This window comes from Ornithodoros turicata, chromosome 1, assembly GCF_037126465.1.
Source record: "Ornithodoros turicata isolate Travis chromosome 1, ASM3712646v1, whole genome shotgun sequence".
Taxonomy (NCBI): domain Eukaryota; kingdom Metazoa; phylum Arthropoda; class Arachnida; order Ixodida; family Argasidae; genus Ornithodoros; species Ornithodoros turicata.
This window is the reverse complement of record NC_088201.1, coordinates 235,329,269-235,347,736: the sequence shown is the minus strand read 5'-3', so window position 1 is coordinate 235,347,736 and position 18,468 is coordinate 235,329,269. Positions and strand designations below refer to the sequence as shown.

The window sequence follows — 18,468 nt, the reverse complement described above, 5'->3', positions numbered from 1 at the left end:
TTTTAAGTAGATGTGTTTTTTTCCCCTAGATGTTAATCTCTTTTTAAAAAAAGGATCGTGGAACCTTCATTGGATTGGGATCCAATTCGGCGCGCCCTTCATATTGGTGGGGTAAAAAAGTGACCTTTACTTGGTAAATTTCCGAATTCGGTTCTCAAATATTTACATAATTAAACTTACACGATACACGACATTCACATCAGTAGGTGGCAAAAACCTAATAAGAACAAATGCCGTTGACTACGTGATTCTAGGTGGCGTAGTTTTTTTATTATAATTCAATGACACATTTTCTGGGACACCCTGTATACATAGGGAGTGACTCTTTCGGGTTAAATGCCTTTCTCCGATTTGGGGGAGGTAAAAATCGGGTGTTATTTTTAAATATGGAATTCGGTGAGAAATCTGGCACTAATTGTGCCTTCGGCTGTTATCGGGTATCGGCTGTATCATTGCAGTAGTTAAATAAGTAGTTTCAACTACCTCCCCTGAAAAGTAGTTGAACTACTAGTTAAACCACTCCATCGCGAAGTAGTTATAGTTAAACTACTGTAGAAGTCGTTAGTGGCCATCACTGGTATCCATACCCCCCCTTTCTACACCCCCAAAAATTATGCAATATTTCGTCAAAGACTATAAAAATAAATGGGAGTAGCTGCATGTTATCATCTAACTCAGGGCCGGCGAAACGGTGGAGCAGCCGGGGCCCGTAATTTCTTTCGCCGGCCCTGATCGTGATCACTTTGACGGAGGTTTGAAAAGCGCGCGTCCACGAGGAGGAAAAGGAGAAAAAAAAAAAAAACACGCGCGAGGAAGAGTCACGTGGGGTAGGCTGATAGCCGGCAAAGAGACTCTCCCATTTGGAAACAGGCATATCGTTTTGTAATGCCGCTAAATCTTCCCTGAAGCGACTCCAGACTCTCTTCCTGAAGCTCTTGGTGCTCTCAAGCTATATTTCGAGCTCATTTTACGATTCGATTATATCATCATCATCATCATCATCATGGGAAATATGGCCGCGCCCACACAAGGCAGATCCGGCGAGCGCAGCCCAGAACGATGCGTGAAACGCGGCATACTAGCGTTCTATATGCACTATTAACCTGCTCGTTACCAAACAAGAAAGGAAAATATTTGCTTTGAGACTTCTGGCAGGAGTTCCACTACTATGCAAGTAGCAGACGACACCATTGGCTTTGTCGTCTGCTACAAAATATTGTGTAGCTGAGCCGCGGTATGTGCCCCACGGCTGGAAGAGCACAGAAATACATTTTTCGTATCTTCCGCTGGAACATTCTGGGGAACGCTGCTTGTGTGAATGTGCGTGGAAGAAAAAAACTGCTGGGCGGAAGTTCCACTACTATGCAAGTAGCAGACGACACCATTGGCTTTGTCGTCTGCTACAAAATATTGTGTAGCTGAGCCGCGGTATGTGCCCCACGGCTGGAAGAGCACAGAAATACATTTTCCGTATCTTCCGCTGGAACATTCTAGGGAACGCTGCTTGTGTGAATGTGCGTGGAAGAAAAAACCTTGCCGTGCTGTACATTCAATTTCCGCGGTAATTATGACTCTATTGCGGTGAGTGCATTCTGTTCATGTTTAATGCGTGTGTTGATGTGTCGGACAGATTGCTATCATTCCAATGCACACGTGAGCCAGTGTAGACAGGGGGTGTAGGCTATGGCGATGAATCAATTCTTGTGGTGCATGTTACTGGCCTGCTTAGCTCTTTTCTGTAAAGGAAACAGCGTGTTAATAATGATTTCTCTGCTACTCTAAGTATGGCGGCAAGTGGATTGCGTTACCAGTGATATAGTGCAAGGAAATTTCATTGAATTGTCGACGTCGCCCGCGTAGTTGAGTTAGAAGCCGACCCCACTGCGTACGTTAACCTTGGACACACAGCTAGGAATACGTCTGATTGTTCCTTTCTTTCCCATGTGTCTTCATATTTAGGACGCGTGCCTGGGAGGGGGACAGCCCGCGGGTTTTTCCGAAAAATAGGCTGAACCAGGGCGCGTGATTAGAGATGTGGTGTTAGCAATGGCGGAGAGTGTTCATATTTTACACGCATGCCAGGGAGGGACGGGTCAACGCGAGAGTGATTGGAACTGTAAAAAGAAAAGATGTCGCGGATAGCGCAGGCTTTTCGTGTTTGCTGCGTGTTTGGGGGGGGGGGGGGTATGGCTGCTTTTGCAAAATTTCGTCGGTTAGGCTTAGCCCGACCACGCGCTGAAGTGATTGGCACTGTGCCAAAAAGATATCGAGGGTAGCCCAGGTTTTTCGCGTACGTGTTTTGAAGAGGGGACTTCGGCCAGATTTCGTCGTTTAGAATTAGAAGCCGACCCCACTGCGTACGTTAACGTTGGACACACAGCTAGGAATACGTCTGATTGTTCCTTTCTTTCCCAGGCATCTTTTGACGAGAGACGGAACCCTAGTTCACAGACGTGGACTAATGCCCAGAGGAGTGTTCAGAAGGAGGATGACCTGCTACGTGTGGCGTGTTGGCTCGGTAAGTGTCTCGTGTTCATATTTATGGCGGGCGTCGTTAGAGATCCTTCGTTAGAACGTATTCGTGATTAGAGATGTGGTGTTAGCAATGGCGGAGAGTGTTCATATTTACGACGGCTTTCTGGGAGGGGAGCGGGCGGTGGGTTTTCTTGAAAAAAAAATAGGCTGAACCAGGGCGCGTGATTAGAGAGTGGTGTTAGCAATGGCTCCAAGCCCGGAGTATTCATATTGACGACGCGTGTCTGAGAGGGATGCAGCCGGCGGGTTTTCCCGATAAAAAAAGGGGCTTAGCTCGAGTGCCTGGGCGCGTGATTAGAGATGTGGTGTTAGCAATGGCGGAAAGCACAGTGTTTATATTTTTCATGCATGCCAGGGAGGGAAGGGGCCACGCGAGAAGTGCTTGGAACTGTGAAACGAAAAGATATCGCGGATAGCGCAGGCTTTTCGAGTTTACTGCGTGCTTGGACGCCGGGGCTGCGGCAAAATTTCGTCGTTTAGGCTTAGCCCGATCACGCGTTGGACTGATTCGAACTGTGAAAATATGATATCGCTGATAGCGCAGGCTTGTCGTGTTTACGGCGTGTTTTTTTTTTTGGGGGGGGGGGTACGGCAACTGTTGCAAAATTTCGTCGGTTAGGCTTAGCCCGACCACGCGCAGAAGTGATTGGCACTGTGCCAAAAAGTTATCACGGGTAGCCCAGGCTTTTTGTGTGCGTGTTTTGATGGGGGCTGTGGCAAAATTTCGTCGTTTAGGCTTAGCCCGATCACGCGTTGGACTGATTCGAACTGTGAAAATATGATATCGCTGATAGCGCAGGCTTGTCGTGTTTACGGCGTGTTTTTTTTTGGGGGGTAAGGCAACTGTTGCAAAATTTCGTCGGTTAGGCTTAGCCCGACCACGCGCAGAAGTGATTGGCACTGTGCCAAAAAGTTATCACGGGTAGCCCAGGCTTTTTGTGTGCGTGTTTTGATGGGGGGCTGAGGCAAAATTTCGTCGTTTACGCTTGGCCCGCCCACGCGCTGAAGTAATTGGAACTGTGAAAATAAGATATCTCTGATAGCGCATTGTGTTCGTAATTGCTGTACTGCCTTCGCGTCATTCCGTTCCCTTGGTGGCGGCTGGGCTGCTAGCGGCACCACACGGGAGAGATGGCGATCCGATAACCACGCTTCGTCTGCTAGCGCTGAATTTCCATTCCTCCCCGCAAAACGTGGAAAGCGCTGCCCCGTCGATGCATTTGGAGCTAGCGGACGACGCGGGGTTATCGGATCGCCATCTCTCCCGTGTGGAGGCGCTCGCAACAACCCCAGTCACCAGGGAAACGGAAGTGATTTGCTTGTCGGTGGTGGTGAGCGCCCTCTCCCTTTGCCGCGGAAACCAGTTATCGCCAGTTGCTCCGGAGAATTGGGGCTGGAAGAGGCGGTCGGGCCAGGTGCAGTGTTTCCCGTCCACCGTTCGTTATTCCTAGCGCCGTGCTGTACATTCAATTTCCGCGGTAATTATGACTCTATTGCGGTGAGTGCATTCTGTTCATGTTTAATGCGTGTGTTGATGTGTCGGACAGATTGCTATCATTCCAATGCACACGTGAGCCAGTGTAGACAGGGGGTGTAGGCTATGGCGATGAATCAATTCTTGTGGTGCATGTTACTGGCCTGCTTAGCTCTTTTCTGTAAAGGAAACAGCGTGTTAATAATGATTTCTCTGCTACTCTAAGTATGGCGGCAAGTGGATTGCGTTACCAGTGATATAGTGCAAGGAAATTTCATTGAATTGTCGACGTCGCCCGCGTAGTTGAGTTAGAAGCCGACCCCACTGCGTACGTTAACCTTGGACACACAGCTAGGAATACGTCTGATTGTTCCTTTCTTTCCCATGTGTCTTCATATTTAGGACGCGTGCCTGGGAGGGGGACAGCCCGCGGGTTTTTCCGAAAAATAGGCTGAACCAGGGCGCGTGATTAGAGATGTGGTGTTAGCAATGGCGGAGAGTGTTCATATTTTACACGCATGCCAGGGAGGGACGGGTCAACGCGAGAGTGATTGGAACTGTAAAAAGAAAAGATGTCGCGGATAGCGCAGGCTTTTCGTGTTTGCTGCGTGTTTGGGGGGGGGGGGGGGTATGGCTGCTTTTGCAAAATTTCGTCGGTTAGGCTTAGCCCGACCACGCGCTGAAGTGATTGGCACTGTGCCAAAAAGATATCGAGGGTAGCCCAGGTTTTTCGCGTACGTGTTTTGAAGAGGGGACTTCGGCCAGATTTCGTCGTTTAGAATTAGAAGCCGACCCCACTGCGTACGTTAACGTTGGACACACAGCTAGGAATACGTCTGATTGTTCCTTTCTTTCCCAGGCATCTTTTGACGAGAGACGGAACCCTAGTTCACAGACGTGGACTAATGCCCAGAGGAGTGTTCAGAAGGAGGATGACCTGCTACGTGTGGCGTGTTGGCTCGGTAAGTGTCTCGTGTTCATATTTATGGCGGGCGTCGTTAGAGATCCTTCGTTAGAACGTATTCGTGATTAGAGATGTGGTGTTAGCAATGGCGGAGAGTGTTCATATTTACGACGGCTTTCTGGGAGGGGAGCGGGCGGTGGGTTTTCTTGAAAAAAAAAATAGGCTGAACCAGGGCGCGTGATTAGAGAGTGGTGTTAGCAATGGCTCCAAGCCCGGAGTATTCATATTGACGACGCGTGTCTGAGAGGGATGCAGCCGGCGGGTTTTCCCGATAAAAAAAGGGGCTTAGCTCGAGTGCCTGGGCGCGTGATTAGAGATGTGGTGTTAGCAATGGCGGAAAGCACAGTGTTTATATTTTTCATGCATGCCAGGGAGGGAAGGGGCCACGCGAGAAGTGCTTGGAACTGTGAAACGAAAAGATATCGCGGATAGCGCAGGCTTTTCGAGTTTACTGCGTGCTTGGACGCCGGGGCTGCGGCAAAATTTCGTCGTTTAGGCTTAGCCCGATCACGCGTTGGACTGATTCGAACTGTGAAAATATGATATCGCTGATAGCGCAGGCTTGTCGTGTTTACGGCGTGTTTTTTTTTTTGGGGGGGGGGGGGGGTACGGCAACTGTTGCAAAATTTCGTCGGTTAGGCTTAGCCCGACCACGCGCAGAAGTGATTGGCACTGTGCCAAAAAGTTATCACGGGTAGCCCAGGCTTTTTGTGTGCGTGTTTTGATGGGGGCTGTGGCAAAATTTCGTCGTTTAGGCTTAGCCCGATCACGCGTTGGACTGATTCGAACTGTGAAAATATGATATCGCTGATAGCGCAGGCTTGTCGTGTTTACGGCGTGTTTTTTTTGGGGGGGTAAGGCAACTGTTGCAAAATTTCGTCGGTTAGGCTTAGCCCGACCACGCGCAGAAGTGATTGGCACTGTGCCAAAAAGTTATCACGGGTAGCCCAGGCTTTTTGTGTGCGTGTTTTGATGGGGGGCTGAGGCAAAATTTCGTCGTTTACGCTTGGCCCGCCCACGCGCTGAAGTAATTGGAACTGTGAAAATAAGATATCTCTGATAGCGCATTGTGTTCGTAATTGCTGTACTGCCTTCGCGTCATTCCGTTCCCTTGGTGGCGGCTGGGCTGCTAGCGGCACCACACGGGAGAGATGGCGATCCGATAACCACGCTTCGTCTGCTAGCGCTGAATTTCCATTCCTCCCCGCAAAACGTGGAAAGCGCTGCCCCGTCGATGCATTTGGAGCTAGCGGACGACGCGGGGTTATCGGATCGCCATCTCTCCCGTGTGGAGGCGCTCGCAACAACCCCAGTCACCAGGGAAACGGAAGTGATTTGCTTGTCGGTGGTGGTGAGCGCCCTCTCCCTTTGCCGCGGAAACCAGTTATCGCCAGTTGCTCCGGAGAATTGGGGCTGGAAGAGGCGGTCGGGCCAGGTGCAGTGTTTCCCGTCCACCGTTCGTTATTCCTAGCGCCGTGCTGTACATTCAATTTCCGCGGTAATTATGACTCTATTGCGGTGAGTGCATTCTGTTCATGTTTAATGCGTGTGTTGATGTGTCGGACAGATTGCTATCATTCCAATGCACACGTGAGCCAGTGTAGACAGGGGGTGTAGGCTATGGCGATGAATCAATTCTTGTGGTGCATGTTACTGGCCTGCTTAGCTCTTTTCTGTAAAGGAAACAGCGTGTTAATAATGATTTCTCTGCTACTCTAAGTATGGCGGCAAGTGGATTGCGTTACCAGTGATATAGTGCAAGGAAATTTCATTGAATTGTCGACGTCGCCCGCGTAGTTGAGTTAGAAGCCGACCCCACTGCGTACGTTAACCTTGGACACACAGCTAGGAATACGTCTGATTGTTCCTTTCTTTCCCATGTGTCTTCATATTTAGGACGCGTGCCTGGGAGGGGGACAGCCCGCGGGTTTTTCCGAAAAATAGGCTGAACCAGGGCGCGTGATTAGAGATGTGGTGTTAGCAATGGCGGAGAGTGTTCATATTTTACACGCATGCCAGGGAGGGACGGGTCAACGCGAGAGTGATTGGAACTGTAAAAAGAAAAGATGTCGCGGATAGCGCAGGCTTTTCGTGTTTGCTGCGTGTTTGGGGGGGGGGGGGGGTATGGCTGCTTTTGCAAAATTTCGTCGGTTAGGCTTAGCCCGACCACGCGCTGAAGTGATTGGCACTGTGCCAAAAAGATATCGAGGGTAGCCCAGGTTTTTCGCGTACGTGTTTTGAAGAGGGGACTTCGGCCAGATTTCGTCGTTTAGAATTAGAAGCCGACCCCACTGCGTACGTTAACGTTGGACACACAGCTAGGAATACGTCTGATTGTTCCTTTCTTTCCCAGGCATCTTTTGACGAGAGACGGAACCCTAGTTCACAGACGTGGACTAATGCCCAGAGGAGTGTTCAGAAGGAGGATGACCTGCTACGTGTGGCGTGTTGGCTCGGTAAGTGTCTCGTGTTCATATTTATGGCGGGCGTCGTTAGAGATCCTTCGTTAGAACGTATTCGTGATTAGAGATGTGGTGTTAGCAATGGCGGAGAGTGTTCATATTTACGACGGCTTTCTGGGAGGGGAGCGGGCGGTGGGTTTTCTTGAAAAAAAAAATAGGCTGAACCAGGGCGCGTGATTAGAGAGTGGTGTTAGCAATGGCTCCAAGCCCGGAGTATTCATATTGACGACGCGTGTCTGAGAGGGATGCAGCCGGCGGGTTTTCCCGATAAAAAAAGGGGCTTAGCTCGAGTGCCTGGGCGCGTGATTAGAGATGTGGTGTTAGCAATGGCGGAAAGCACAGTGTTTATATTTTTCATGCATGCCAGGGAGGGAAGGGGCCACGCGAGAAGTGCTTGGAACTGTGAAACGAAAAGATATCGCGGATAGCGCAGGCTTTTCGAGTTTACTGCGTGCTTGGACGCCGGGGCTGCGGCAAAATTTCGTCGTTTAGGCTTAGCCCGATCACGCGTTGGACTGATTCGAACTGTGAAAATATGATATCGCTGATAGCGCAGGCTTGTCGTGTTTACGGCGTGTTTTTTTTTTTTGGGGGGGGGGGGGTACGGCAACTGTTGCAAAATTTCGTCGGTTAGGCTTAGCCCGACCACGCGCAGAAGTGATTGGCACTGTGCCAAAAAGTTATCACGGGTAGCCCAGGCTTTTTGTGTGCGTGTTTTGATGGGGGCTGTGGCAAAATTTCGTCGTTTAGGCTTAGCCCGATCACGCGTTGGACTGATTCGAACTGTGAAAATATGATATCGCTGATAGCGCAGGCTTGTCGTGTTTACGGCGTGTTTTTTTTGGGGGGTAAGGCAACTGTTGCAAAATTTCGTCGGTTAGGCTTAGCCCGACCACGCGCAGAAGTGATTGGCACTGTGCCAAAAAGTTATCACGGGTAGCCCAGGCTTTTTGTGTGCGTGTTTTGATGGGGGGCTGAGGCAAAATTTCGTCGTTTACGCTTGGCCCGCCCACGCGCTGAAGTAATTGGAACTGTGAAAATAAGATATCTCTGATAGCGCATTGTGTTCGTAATTGCTGTACTGCCTGCTGTACGCGAATATGGAAAAGGTCCATTGAACCATCCTGTATGCAATAAGGGGATAAGTCGAAAAATCCCCCAAAAGAGAAAAGGGGCCTGATCTGATTGTCCGTCCCATTGACACGCATGCATTTCCCGTTTTTTACCATGCTGTAGCGGGCCAACAAATCGCAATAAGGTTCCAAGTTTTCATTGGCAGGTGCATACTGGTATGTAGATGCCGTCGCAACAAAAATAGTAAAAAGAGGATAAGTCGACTTATCCGCTTATTGCATACGGAGGTTCAATGGCTGACGGGCCAAAAGCGAGGCGACATGTTCTCGTATTGGTGGAATACACCAGCTCAACGTAACTTGACAAGACAACAGAATTTGTAAGTTGCACATTTGAATGCCTGTACGAGCATCATCATCAAGACCTGACACAAAATGTCATCAGTACTCGGAGAGTACCTGACTGCTGACTTACAGCAACAACGAACTCGGAAAACGAAATGTACAACTTTTAACATTTTTTTTTTATCTTTTAATATTATAATATTATCTATCTTTCTTAATATATAACCTTTAAACATCTTTTAATATTTTTTTCCTGTCAAGTTATGTGGAGCCACCATGTTTTCACCAATAGAAGACCCCCCCAAGATACCTGGACATGTCACCGACTGTGTATTCAAACGAGCGACATTCCCCCAGAAGCGGAAGATGCGAAAAGCGCCATAGCTTTCTGCTGTCGCGTGGGCGCGAGCGCTCAACATCGTGTCTTCGCGTACACTGCTAACCGTGGGGAATATCCTGCTACACAGCCACAGATATTCGGTGGCAGACGACAGGAAAACACGCTGACGGCGTCATCTGCTAAGTGTCATCTGCTAAGCGCGCAGTACGCCACTCCCGATATTCCGCAATGTGTGAATGCCCACATGGGACGGAACTTCAGCTCTGTAAGCAGTGTTTTCGCTTTTTCTTCCATTGGAATATTCCGTGAGGATGTCGCTCGTTTGAATACACGGTAGTACCCCTGTCGCACGGGCAGTCTTCAATCATAATTGGAACCAACGGCCATTAAAAGTGCACGTAGCGCCACCAAGCGTCTAACGCGTCAACTTCTCTCAAGTGGCACGATATCCCATGCACCTTGACCGGTTGTCGAGCTGCACACTTCGTGGCACTGCTTGCACTTCCAATCACCATTGACTTAGATGATGATTGAGTAGTGCCCATGTGACAGGCACATTGTACTCCTTCCCGTCGCAACTGCACTTTTAGAGACAGTTGCCGTGGAAACAAGCCGTAGTTGCAGGGTCTCTCTGGTTGAGATCATCTGTGGCGCGATTCGTCAAAGCAGACGGCACCAAGACTCCACGCGACCATGCGGTGACAGAGGGGAAAGGAGGTGTTGAGTCTGACTGAGTAAAAATACCCGCATTCGTGTTTCCTGTGCCTCCTTCACTTACGTTGACATACTGAGTCACTCCGTCGTCTGCTTGAGCCAATCGCAGCAGACGATTTCAAATGGGCTACGTCATAGCCAAACAAACATTTCAGTTTCACAGTGTGCGTGTGCGTTTGCAAATCTACTTTCCCAAATAAAACACGTTGCGAGATTTTGCATTGAGTCGAAGCGTGTGGAGCATTGGGCTGTTTGGAGAGGTAGCGTAGTAAGACGAAAAATGTGCGCAGACAGGCAAAAGTGTGAGGGAACAAACCACGTAGGACAAGCGCTAAATTGCAACCGAGAAATTGCAACTTCGCATGCATGCTATTCGTGGTGTGGTTTTTCTTATTATACCGCCTCAGTTGAACCTCCGTATGCAATAAGCGGATAAGTCGAACTATCCCCTTTTTAGTATTTTTGTTGCAACGACATCCACATACCAGCATGTACCTGTCAAAGAAAACTTAGGACTGTATTGCAATTTGTTGACTCGAAATTCAAATTGACCAAAGTTCATGCATGTCAATGGGATGGACAGCCAGAATCCCTACCTCATGTGACCGTGTCAGCAGTGCTACTGAGCGCTGTAGTCGGAAAAACGAGTGCACTATGCTAATAAGCAGTGATGGCCAGTAGTTAACTACATGTAGTTAAACTACTAGTTAAACTACTTGGTTGTAGTTAAAAAGTAGTTAGCAACTACTTGCAGAAAAGTAGTGGCAACTACTAGTTGAACTACTGTTTTAAGTAGTTAATTACAGTAGTTAGGTTACTGAAGGCGCCAACTACTTCCGATTTTGCCGCAAGCTTTACGGCACGATTTTGCTTCCGACTTTTGCCTTGAGCTACTACTTTAATGAGAATTGAGGTGCAGAGCAACTGTCGTGCATGTGTACTAAAGCTTCACTTTTAAATGCTTGTCTAGTGGAGCCTCATTTGCTGGGAAATAATTCTGTAATTTAGTTTATCGTGTAGGCACAGAAAGAATCCAGCCGCAAGCTTTGTATTTGACGATTGTAGCAATGGCTTGAGCCAAAATTTATTATTGCTCGTGATTCATATTTAGGTGTCCAAGAACACTAAGGGATTGGTGTTGGTGGACAACGTTAAGTAGTTATAGATGTTGTTAAACTACATTGCAGTATTAAAAAAGTAGTTTAAACTACTCACCTGAAAAGTAGTTGAGCTACTAGTTAAACTACTCAATCACTAAGTAGTTAGTAGTTATAGTTAAACTACTGTAGAAGTAGTTAGTGGCCATCACTGCTAATAAGTCATATCTTGCTGGCCCTACAGAACATCATTTTCATTATTGTGCTCGCTCGGCAGCACGATAATCACGATCTAGGCTGCTCCACTGCACAAAGGTCACTTCGCCCATCCTGGCGTCACCATGAAAGTCGGACTCATAAAAACTTTTTTTTTCCTGCATGAAAATCCTGTGCGTGCTGTGTTATATGTAGAAAGGGGATATATCATGTTCCTGGGTTTTGTCCAATTTCTGCTAAGTCACACAGAGCCAGAAACGATGCTAAAGGGACATGCATGTAGAGTTGACACGTGCATATGTGTTACGCATTTTGCATTTGCGTTATTCGCGGAAACTCATCTGCAGTTACTTTACCAAATATTCACTCCCAGTTTTCTCTCGGTTTGGGATTTTTCCGACTTATCCCCTTACTGCATACAGAGGCTCAATTGCGAGCCAAATTCATTGATGTTGGAAGATACAGAGTGCTTGTTAATTGGTGGTAGCGTTTGGTCGTCATTAGAGCCGGAAGTTTTTCGGGAAATATTTTTTTTTTAATTCCGGAGGGGGGGGCAGCAATTGGCTAAATAAACGTGTGCTCTCAGTTCACGCGAATACGGGTGGAAAAATTCTAAACTTCTAAAAATTCTACTCTAAATTCTGGAGACACCGTGCTCAGTTACTCAAACTGACAACTGGTTCGGTACAGACGGTGATGTAAACTGCATTTGCCACCAAACAAGTAAGTTGGTGCATTCCGGCAATTTGCCGGGTGAAAATCGGGTTCCACCCTAAAGGGTCGACCTTCAGTTCGGGGAAGAATCGGGTAAAACCTTAAAACTTGAGGCTCTAGTCATAATTTTTGTGTGATATCTATATGGGACTGCCAGACATGCCATGCCAGTGATGAAGTCCCTTCAATGCATGGGTGCACGTACTTCAGCATAACAGATATATCCATATGGCTGTACATAGTAACTGACTGCTCTATTGTGTAGGGACAGCATTGCAGACAAGCTTATACAGGGTGTCCCAGAAAACATGTCTTCGAATTCTAATTTTAAAAAAACTACGCCACCCAGAATCGAGCGGTCAACGGCATTTGTTCTTACTATGGTTTCGCCGCCCCCTGATGTGCATGTCATGTAACTTAAGTTTAATTATGTAAATTTTTGTGAAGTGAACTCTGAAATTTGCCAAGTAGAGGTCACTTTTTTTTCCCCACCAACATGAAGAGCGTGCCAAATTTACTCAAATGCATGAAGATGTGCATGTGACCTAGGTAACGTAATTTTTTTATTAAAATTCAATGACACATTTTCTGGGACACCCTGTATGTATGTTGCATTCATACGTAACTACCGAACAACATAACTACATTTACATTTATTTCATCATGAACGAGTCCACATAAATTTTTCCGTGTCCATGAGTTCCGTCCCAGTGTTGATCACGTTCTCTGTAATCTTGTTTAATACTCACCCGTAATATTGATCATACAACTCATTAGCCACGACCCTTCATGTGAGACTTCTCATGAGAGTGCTGTACTTGTCGTACTATACCATGTACCTATGATACGGTGCTATGTAAGAGTGTGATCATAACTTCCTTATTAACGAATATAGATAATTGAAATTGCACATGTGGTTTGATGGGCTCTTATTCTATGTACAGGTGTTGCACAATGTTTTCCTTCCTGGCAGGTGAATTATGGATTCCAAGCAACGTGCTCTCATTGAGTTCTTGACGAAGACCCCCTCCTGACTCGTGTCTGAGATTAGATTTCTGATTTCGCAGTGATTTCTAGAGCTGTCCGAATATTCCAAATTTTGCGAATCGAATATCTGATGGTGTTCGAACACTATTTGCAACCCATTTTGAGTATTTGAAATTTTTAAATATTTTTCGATTGGTACCGAAGCAAGGTTTCCCTGTTGCCATCCTTCAAGTCGGCTTCACATCATTACGCTCGAGTGTTAGGTGAAGCCTGCTTTACACTGTTTACAATGTTTTGTCACTATAAAGTCTACAACTTCTGTGAGCTCATGGTCAACATTGTAAAAATGTACTCCCAACTTTCGGAGTTATGTTCAGTAATAGGTGAAAATATGTGCATCTTCTAAAAAAAAAACTCAGGACATTCACAGTATAAATATAAAAAATAGATGATGAACACAAAGGAGGCTGTATGGACCACGTTGATTAACTCTCAGCGCAGTTCATCCCACTGATGCAGTCTACCATACACTACACACAGGGACCCTATATTATATTATATTACATCACACATATATTACATCACTTTATATTATATCACTATATTATATGCTGGGTGAACCAGCTCACAAGTTTGGAGCAGAACATTATGGAGTGAGCACAACACCACAAAATATTTCACCGTGAGGTATTTGAAATTATTAGAATAGTTTTTTTTTTTCTGATAATTCGAATTCTGTTCGCCGTCTGAATAAATTATTCGGATTCGTTTCGCAATGCAAGTAAAACACTCGAATTCGACTCGCGATGGCATGCCATAAGTATCCATGTCCATAGTCCATAAGTAGTCCAACATAGTCCATAGTCCGCCAAGTCCATAAGTATGCCTACTCATAGACATGCTATTCGCACAGCTCTGCTGATTTTCCGTTCCCTAAACTTCTTTGTCCACCTGTTGTTGCTTCTGTCAATGGTGTCATCCCAGTAGACATCCTGTAGCCTTTTTGTGGATGTCCTGCACCCCTCCTTCATCAAGAACTCAATGACATCACGTCGCTTCTGATTGGAATTCATTATTCACACGCAAGGAAGCAAAAGGTTTCGCAACACCTGTAAATATAGGAAGAGTCACTCCAGCTACACGTGCATTTTGAACGATATATATATAGGGCCTGACTTTTTAGGGTTAAACCCGTATCCGCCCGATATTTACCCCCCGAACGAAATCTGTAAAATTTGGGTTTAACCCGAATCTACTCGAAAACATCCGGGTCGCGTGGCACACTCATAAGCGTGCATTAAAATAAAGTTTGATAACATTGCTAAACATTAGTTCCATGTTAAGACAAATTTTTATTAAACAAAAAAAAATCACCCGAATACACCCGAATTCTTGACGACAGAATATGCCGTAATGGGATTTAACCCGAATACACCCGAATTTTCAAATGAAAAATATCACTCGATATTTACCCCCTGAATTTGGCCAAAAATAAAAACCAAAAAAGTCAGGCCCTATATATACATCACTTACCAAAGAAGTTATGACCACTTTTGCGTTACTTTTTGTACTGCCCTCATACATAAAAGGTAACCAGGTACAGGTACACAGACACTACTTTTACTCAGTCGCTTAAAGGCCTACAGACGGCCATAAAAAAAAAAAAATTGATTAAGACGTCCGATGTAAGCGTGCGTGTCAGTTTACCGGGTAGCACGAAGGGTTTTGATGCGTACAATTTGTTTGCCAGAAAAAGAAAACTCGCATAAACGTCGCTCCGCACGTCCACCCTTACCTCGCCACTCCGGGTGTAACGAGAAGGAGAAGGTATGATGCCACGTCACAGATGATGTTATAGGGTCCACGCATTCTGCTTCGCTGATTAGTGGGGGTCAGCGCCCTGTCCCTTTGCCGCCGTAAACTAGTTTCACCAGTTCCTCCGGAGACTTGGAGGATAGAAGGAGCAGCCAGATCGTGCCCGAGCCAGGAGCAATGGTTTTTCAGGGCCCCGAACAGCCGAGTAGCAGACGACATTTCTCTGAACCAATCAGCGAGCACAGACTCTGTAGCGTCAGCGCGAAGTTGCAGGCAGATCACAGTTTTCATTGCTCTTCACCGCCGTTGCGCATGGTCGCTTTTTGCGGCATATTTTAAATTCAATTTCTGCGATAATTATGACTCTGTGGTGGGAATTACTTCTCATTGTGCATCCTACTGGCCTACTTTACAGTTTTATATCAAGAAAGCAGGGTGTTAAAAATGACTTAAGTGCTACTTTAACAACCTTGAGTATATGGGCTTGAAATTTTTACAATACACTTGGATTGCCTAGTACCCAGGGTCCTTCCTAGTACCCCTTTGCCTCCTCTCCCACCAGAAATCTTACAACAACCAACAAAATATTTGTGGAAGCGATAAAGTCTGGAACCCACCGTTCGATTTCAACTTCAGAAGGGGATTGTGCGCCATCATTCAACATCAACTGTGAGATTATATGGCATCGGCATTTGTTCAACGTCACACCACATCCTAGGCTCACGACTCAACCTTGCATCGTTCTCAGTTCGATGTCGAATGAACGGCCATGATGTCATGTGACGTTGATGTTGAGTGATGGCCTACGACCACTTCTGATGTGATGGTGAACGACCCACCATGGACCATCGTGAATGAATTCCCCGGCTCGTACTGCTAGGCCGGAGTTAATCCTGGAGACACTTTCTGGTGAGCATAATCTGTTTTGTTTTTGTCATTTTTATTTATTTATTTATGATGGAGCGCACTCAATACGATCGGGCTGTAACTCATATTGCATTTAAGAAATATTGCTGCTCTTGCCCTAAAAACAAAGGGCAGTCCATTGGACGACCGTTACGTTCTAGTTGGGACCAGTGCCTTATGTAGAACACGATATCTTGGTTTACAGATATGGTGTGTGTGTGTGGGGGGGGGGGTTTATTGCTACAGTTATGTTGCAACAGCTTTATGTATCATTGCTGGTGTCACTGATAACACCGCCCCACGCCTGTACGGTGCGTAGAGGGGGGAAATGTTTCGGCGTGTCACCTATGTCGCTCGGGTATTGCAACATTTCCCACGTGTCAGATCTCTGGTGTCGTTTTGTCAAGGCGTCAAGTGCCCTGCCGTTTTTCCCAACCAGCCGAATCCTGTCGTCTTGCACACTACGAGAATGAACTTGGACTAACTTCCATGGCATCAGACTGGCCCGTAGGAAATTTCCTCTGTTTGTGCCGTGCCATATAGCCATGCTTGGACAGTACAGCTGCAAAAACGAAGTTTGTGAGTTACTTTTTTTTTATCCCACTGACGAGCATGCAGTAGCTGTGACTAGTTACATTTAAAAAAGAGTAGTTGTAGCACGGTTACTACTTTTACAGTCTAAACTGTAACTTTAACTTAGTTACATTTTTTTTCAGTGACTTTCCTTACGACTGCTCGTAAATCAGGTGCAAAGTGCACTACCGGAAGCATATGAGCAATTATAAAGTTATCCAAGCAGAATCTGTCCCGTATCTTTTATGTCATTATCTGGCCATATTATTGCTTATTCTGATAACAGCCCAAGGAGCACACTTGTAATGCTCGACAAGCGTACGAAGTCGAAGTGTTTGAAGAAGTTGCGTATTCTTCTTGTCTTGTATTCTCCCTCAAGCTGGAGGTGACGCTATCATCAAGTCAACACCAGAAAACGTTTGTGTTATGTTCATTCACTTAATCTCTGCCTTACACGCAATTGCTAGGGACTGTCATGGCAAATTGATTGATTGATTGATTGATTACAGATAACGAAGTGGGGCACAAGGAGGACTTCTTTGCACACTCCCGGCGTTGCAGTGTCCGTGGATCTGAAGAGAACCTCAGGAAGCGTTGGGGAGCCAAGTGGTGTCTGTAATGGAAGACTACTACTTTACGTTTCAATGACCACAGCTGCTATGTGTTAGAAGAGAGGACATATTATGCAACACATCCCCAGAAAAGGAAATGCAATCCAAGTCAGTGTGTGTGTGGTTGACCTCCAGTAAAACATGAAAGTGCGTGTCAGACAAGTAGCCTCTTTTACTGCAAACATTGTGCGAAAGCATTCAAACTGAAGCTTATACTATGCCACCTTTGCTCTGTTCTAAAGGGAACATCAATGTATGTCGATAGGTCATCATTGGGGTTTCAAACCATATGATGTCAATGGGTCAATGGCTGGCTTTATTGCAATCCTTCGCTAGGAAAGAGGTGACCTCTAAGCAGGGCATTACGGAATAATATTTGCTTGTGCTGTCTGCACGAAACAGTTCCATCATGCATTAGCCAGCCATTTTTCATTTACTGCGTAACTATTTGTTGTGCGGATCAAATATGCTAATGTATTTTTTATGTATGTTGTCGTCTGACATCCTTTGTACACCCTTGTATTATTTCCTTTGTTTTGTGTGACCCATTGTAGAGTAATTATAAAGTAGATTATGTAAGACCAGGCCTGTAAAGTAAATAAATACTACAAGCAGTTAAACCCCGGGTAATTACAAACCCCGTTGCTATAATTTATTACGCTTTCAGCACGTAACTACTATTATCACAGGTTACTTTTGATGTTATGTAACTGTAACTTCAGTACTTTTACAAGCGATTCGTGATGCACTTGGAGTCACTTTTGGAATTTTGCAAACTGGCTTTCCACGCATAAGGGCCCTTTTTCACCATTTTACTTTGGCATTTTTTAAAGCATTGCAAAACTTCTGAGATGCTTTTCAGCCTAGTTTACACATGTTCTTACGTTTCACGAAGCAGAGCACTTGTGTGCCGCAAAAACTCTAATCACCACCATTATCATTACAAAAAACAGGTGTTGAAACATTGGAGGAAAAGACGCAGAGTAACAAGACTGAAACCTCTGTACAGGACGTTAAATGGTGAATTCAGTATAACCACAAGCCATTAACATTATGCCTTAGAGGCCCGATGCATTTTTTTCTTTTACTCTTTCATAAAATTAAGGAGTGGAATAGCCAACGAGCTAAAATTGTTGAAGAATTTGTGAGCCACGAATTGAGAGCCAATTGAATTTGTGAGCCAAGAATTTGCCAGCCGGCGGGTTTTCCCGATAAAAAAAGGGGCTTAGCTCGAGTGCCTGGGCGCGTGATTAGAGATGTGGTGTTAGCAATGGCGGAAAGCACAGTGTTTATATTTTTCATGCATGCCAGGGAGGGAAGGGGCCACGCGAGAAGTGCTTGGAACTGTGAAACGAAAAGATATCGCGGATAGCGCAGGCTTTTCGAGTTTACTGCGTGCTTGGACGCCGGGGCTGCGGCAAAATTTCGTCGTTTAGGCTTAGCCCGATCACGCGTTGGACTGATTCGAACTGTGAAAATATGATATCGCTGATAGCGCAGGCTTGTCGTGTTTACGGCGTGTTTTTTTTTTTTGGGGGGGGGGGGGGGGGGTACGGCAACTGTTGCAAAATTTCGTCGGTTAGGCTTAGCCCGACCACGCGCAGAAGTGATTGGCACTGTGCCAAAAAGTTATCACGGGTAG

General features: G+C 46.1%; 1 protein-coding gene across 2 annotated transcripts in view; it reads left to right on the top strand.

The window, feature by feature from the left end:
* The first annotated feature begins 2,354 nt into the window (after positions 1-2,354).
* The window catches only part of LOC135379110 (zinc finger protein 492-like), a 47,115-nt gene continuing 31,001 nt past the window's right edge, over positions 2,355-18,468 (top strand). The window contains exons 1-3 of one of the 2 annotated variants that reach the window (XM_064612366.1): positions 2,355-2,518; positions 4,869-4,971; positions 7,327-7,429. In XM_064612366.1, coding sequence (XP_064468436.1) covers positions 7,373-7,429 — 57 coding nt within the window. In that variant the 5' untranslated portion in view covers positions 2,355-2,518; positions 4,869-4,971; positions 7,327-7,372. The remainder of the gene's footprint in view (positions 2,519-4,868; positions 4,972-7,326; positions 7,430-18,468) is intronic. The other variant, XM_064612365.1, reaches the window with a different exon arrangement.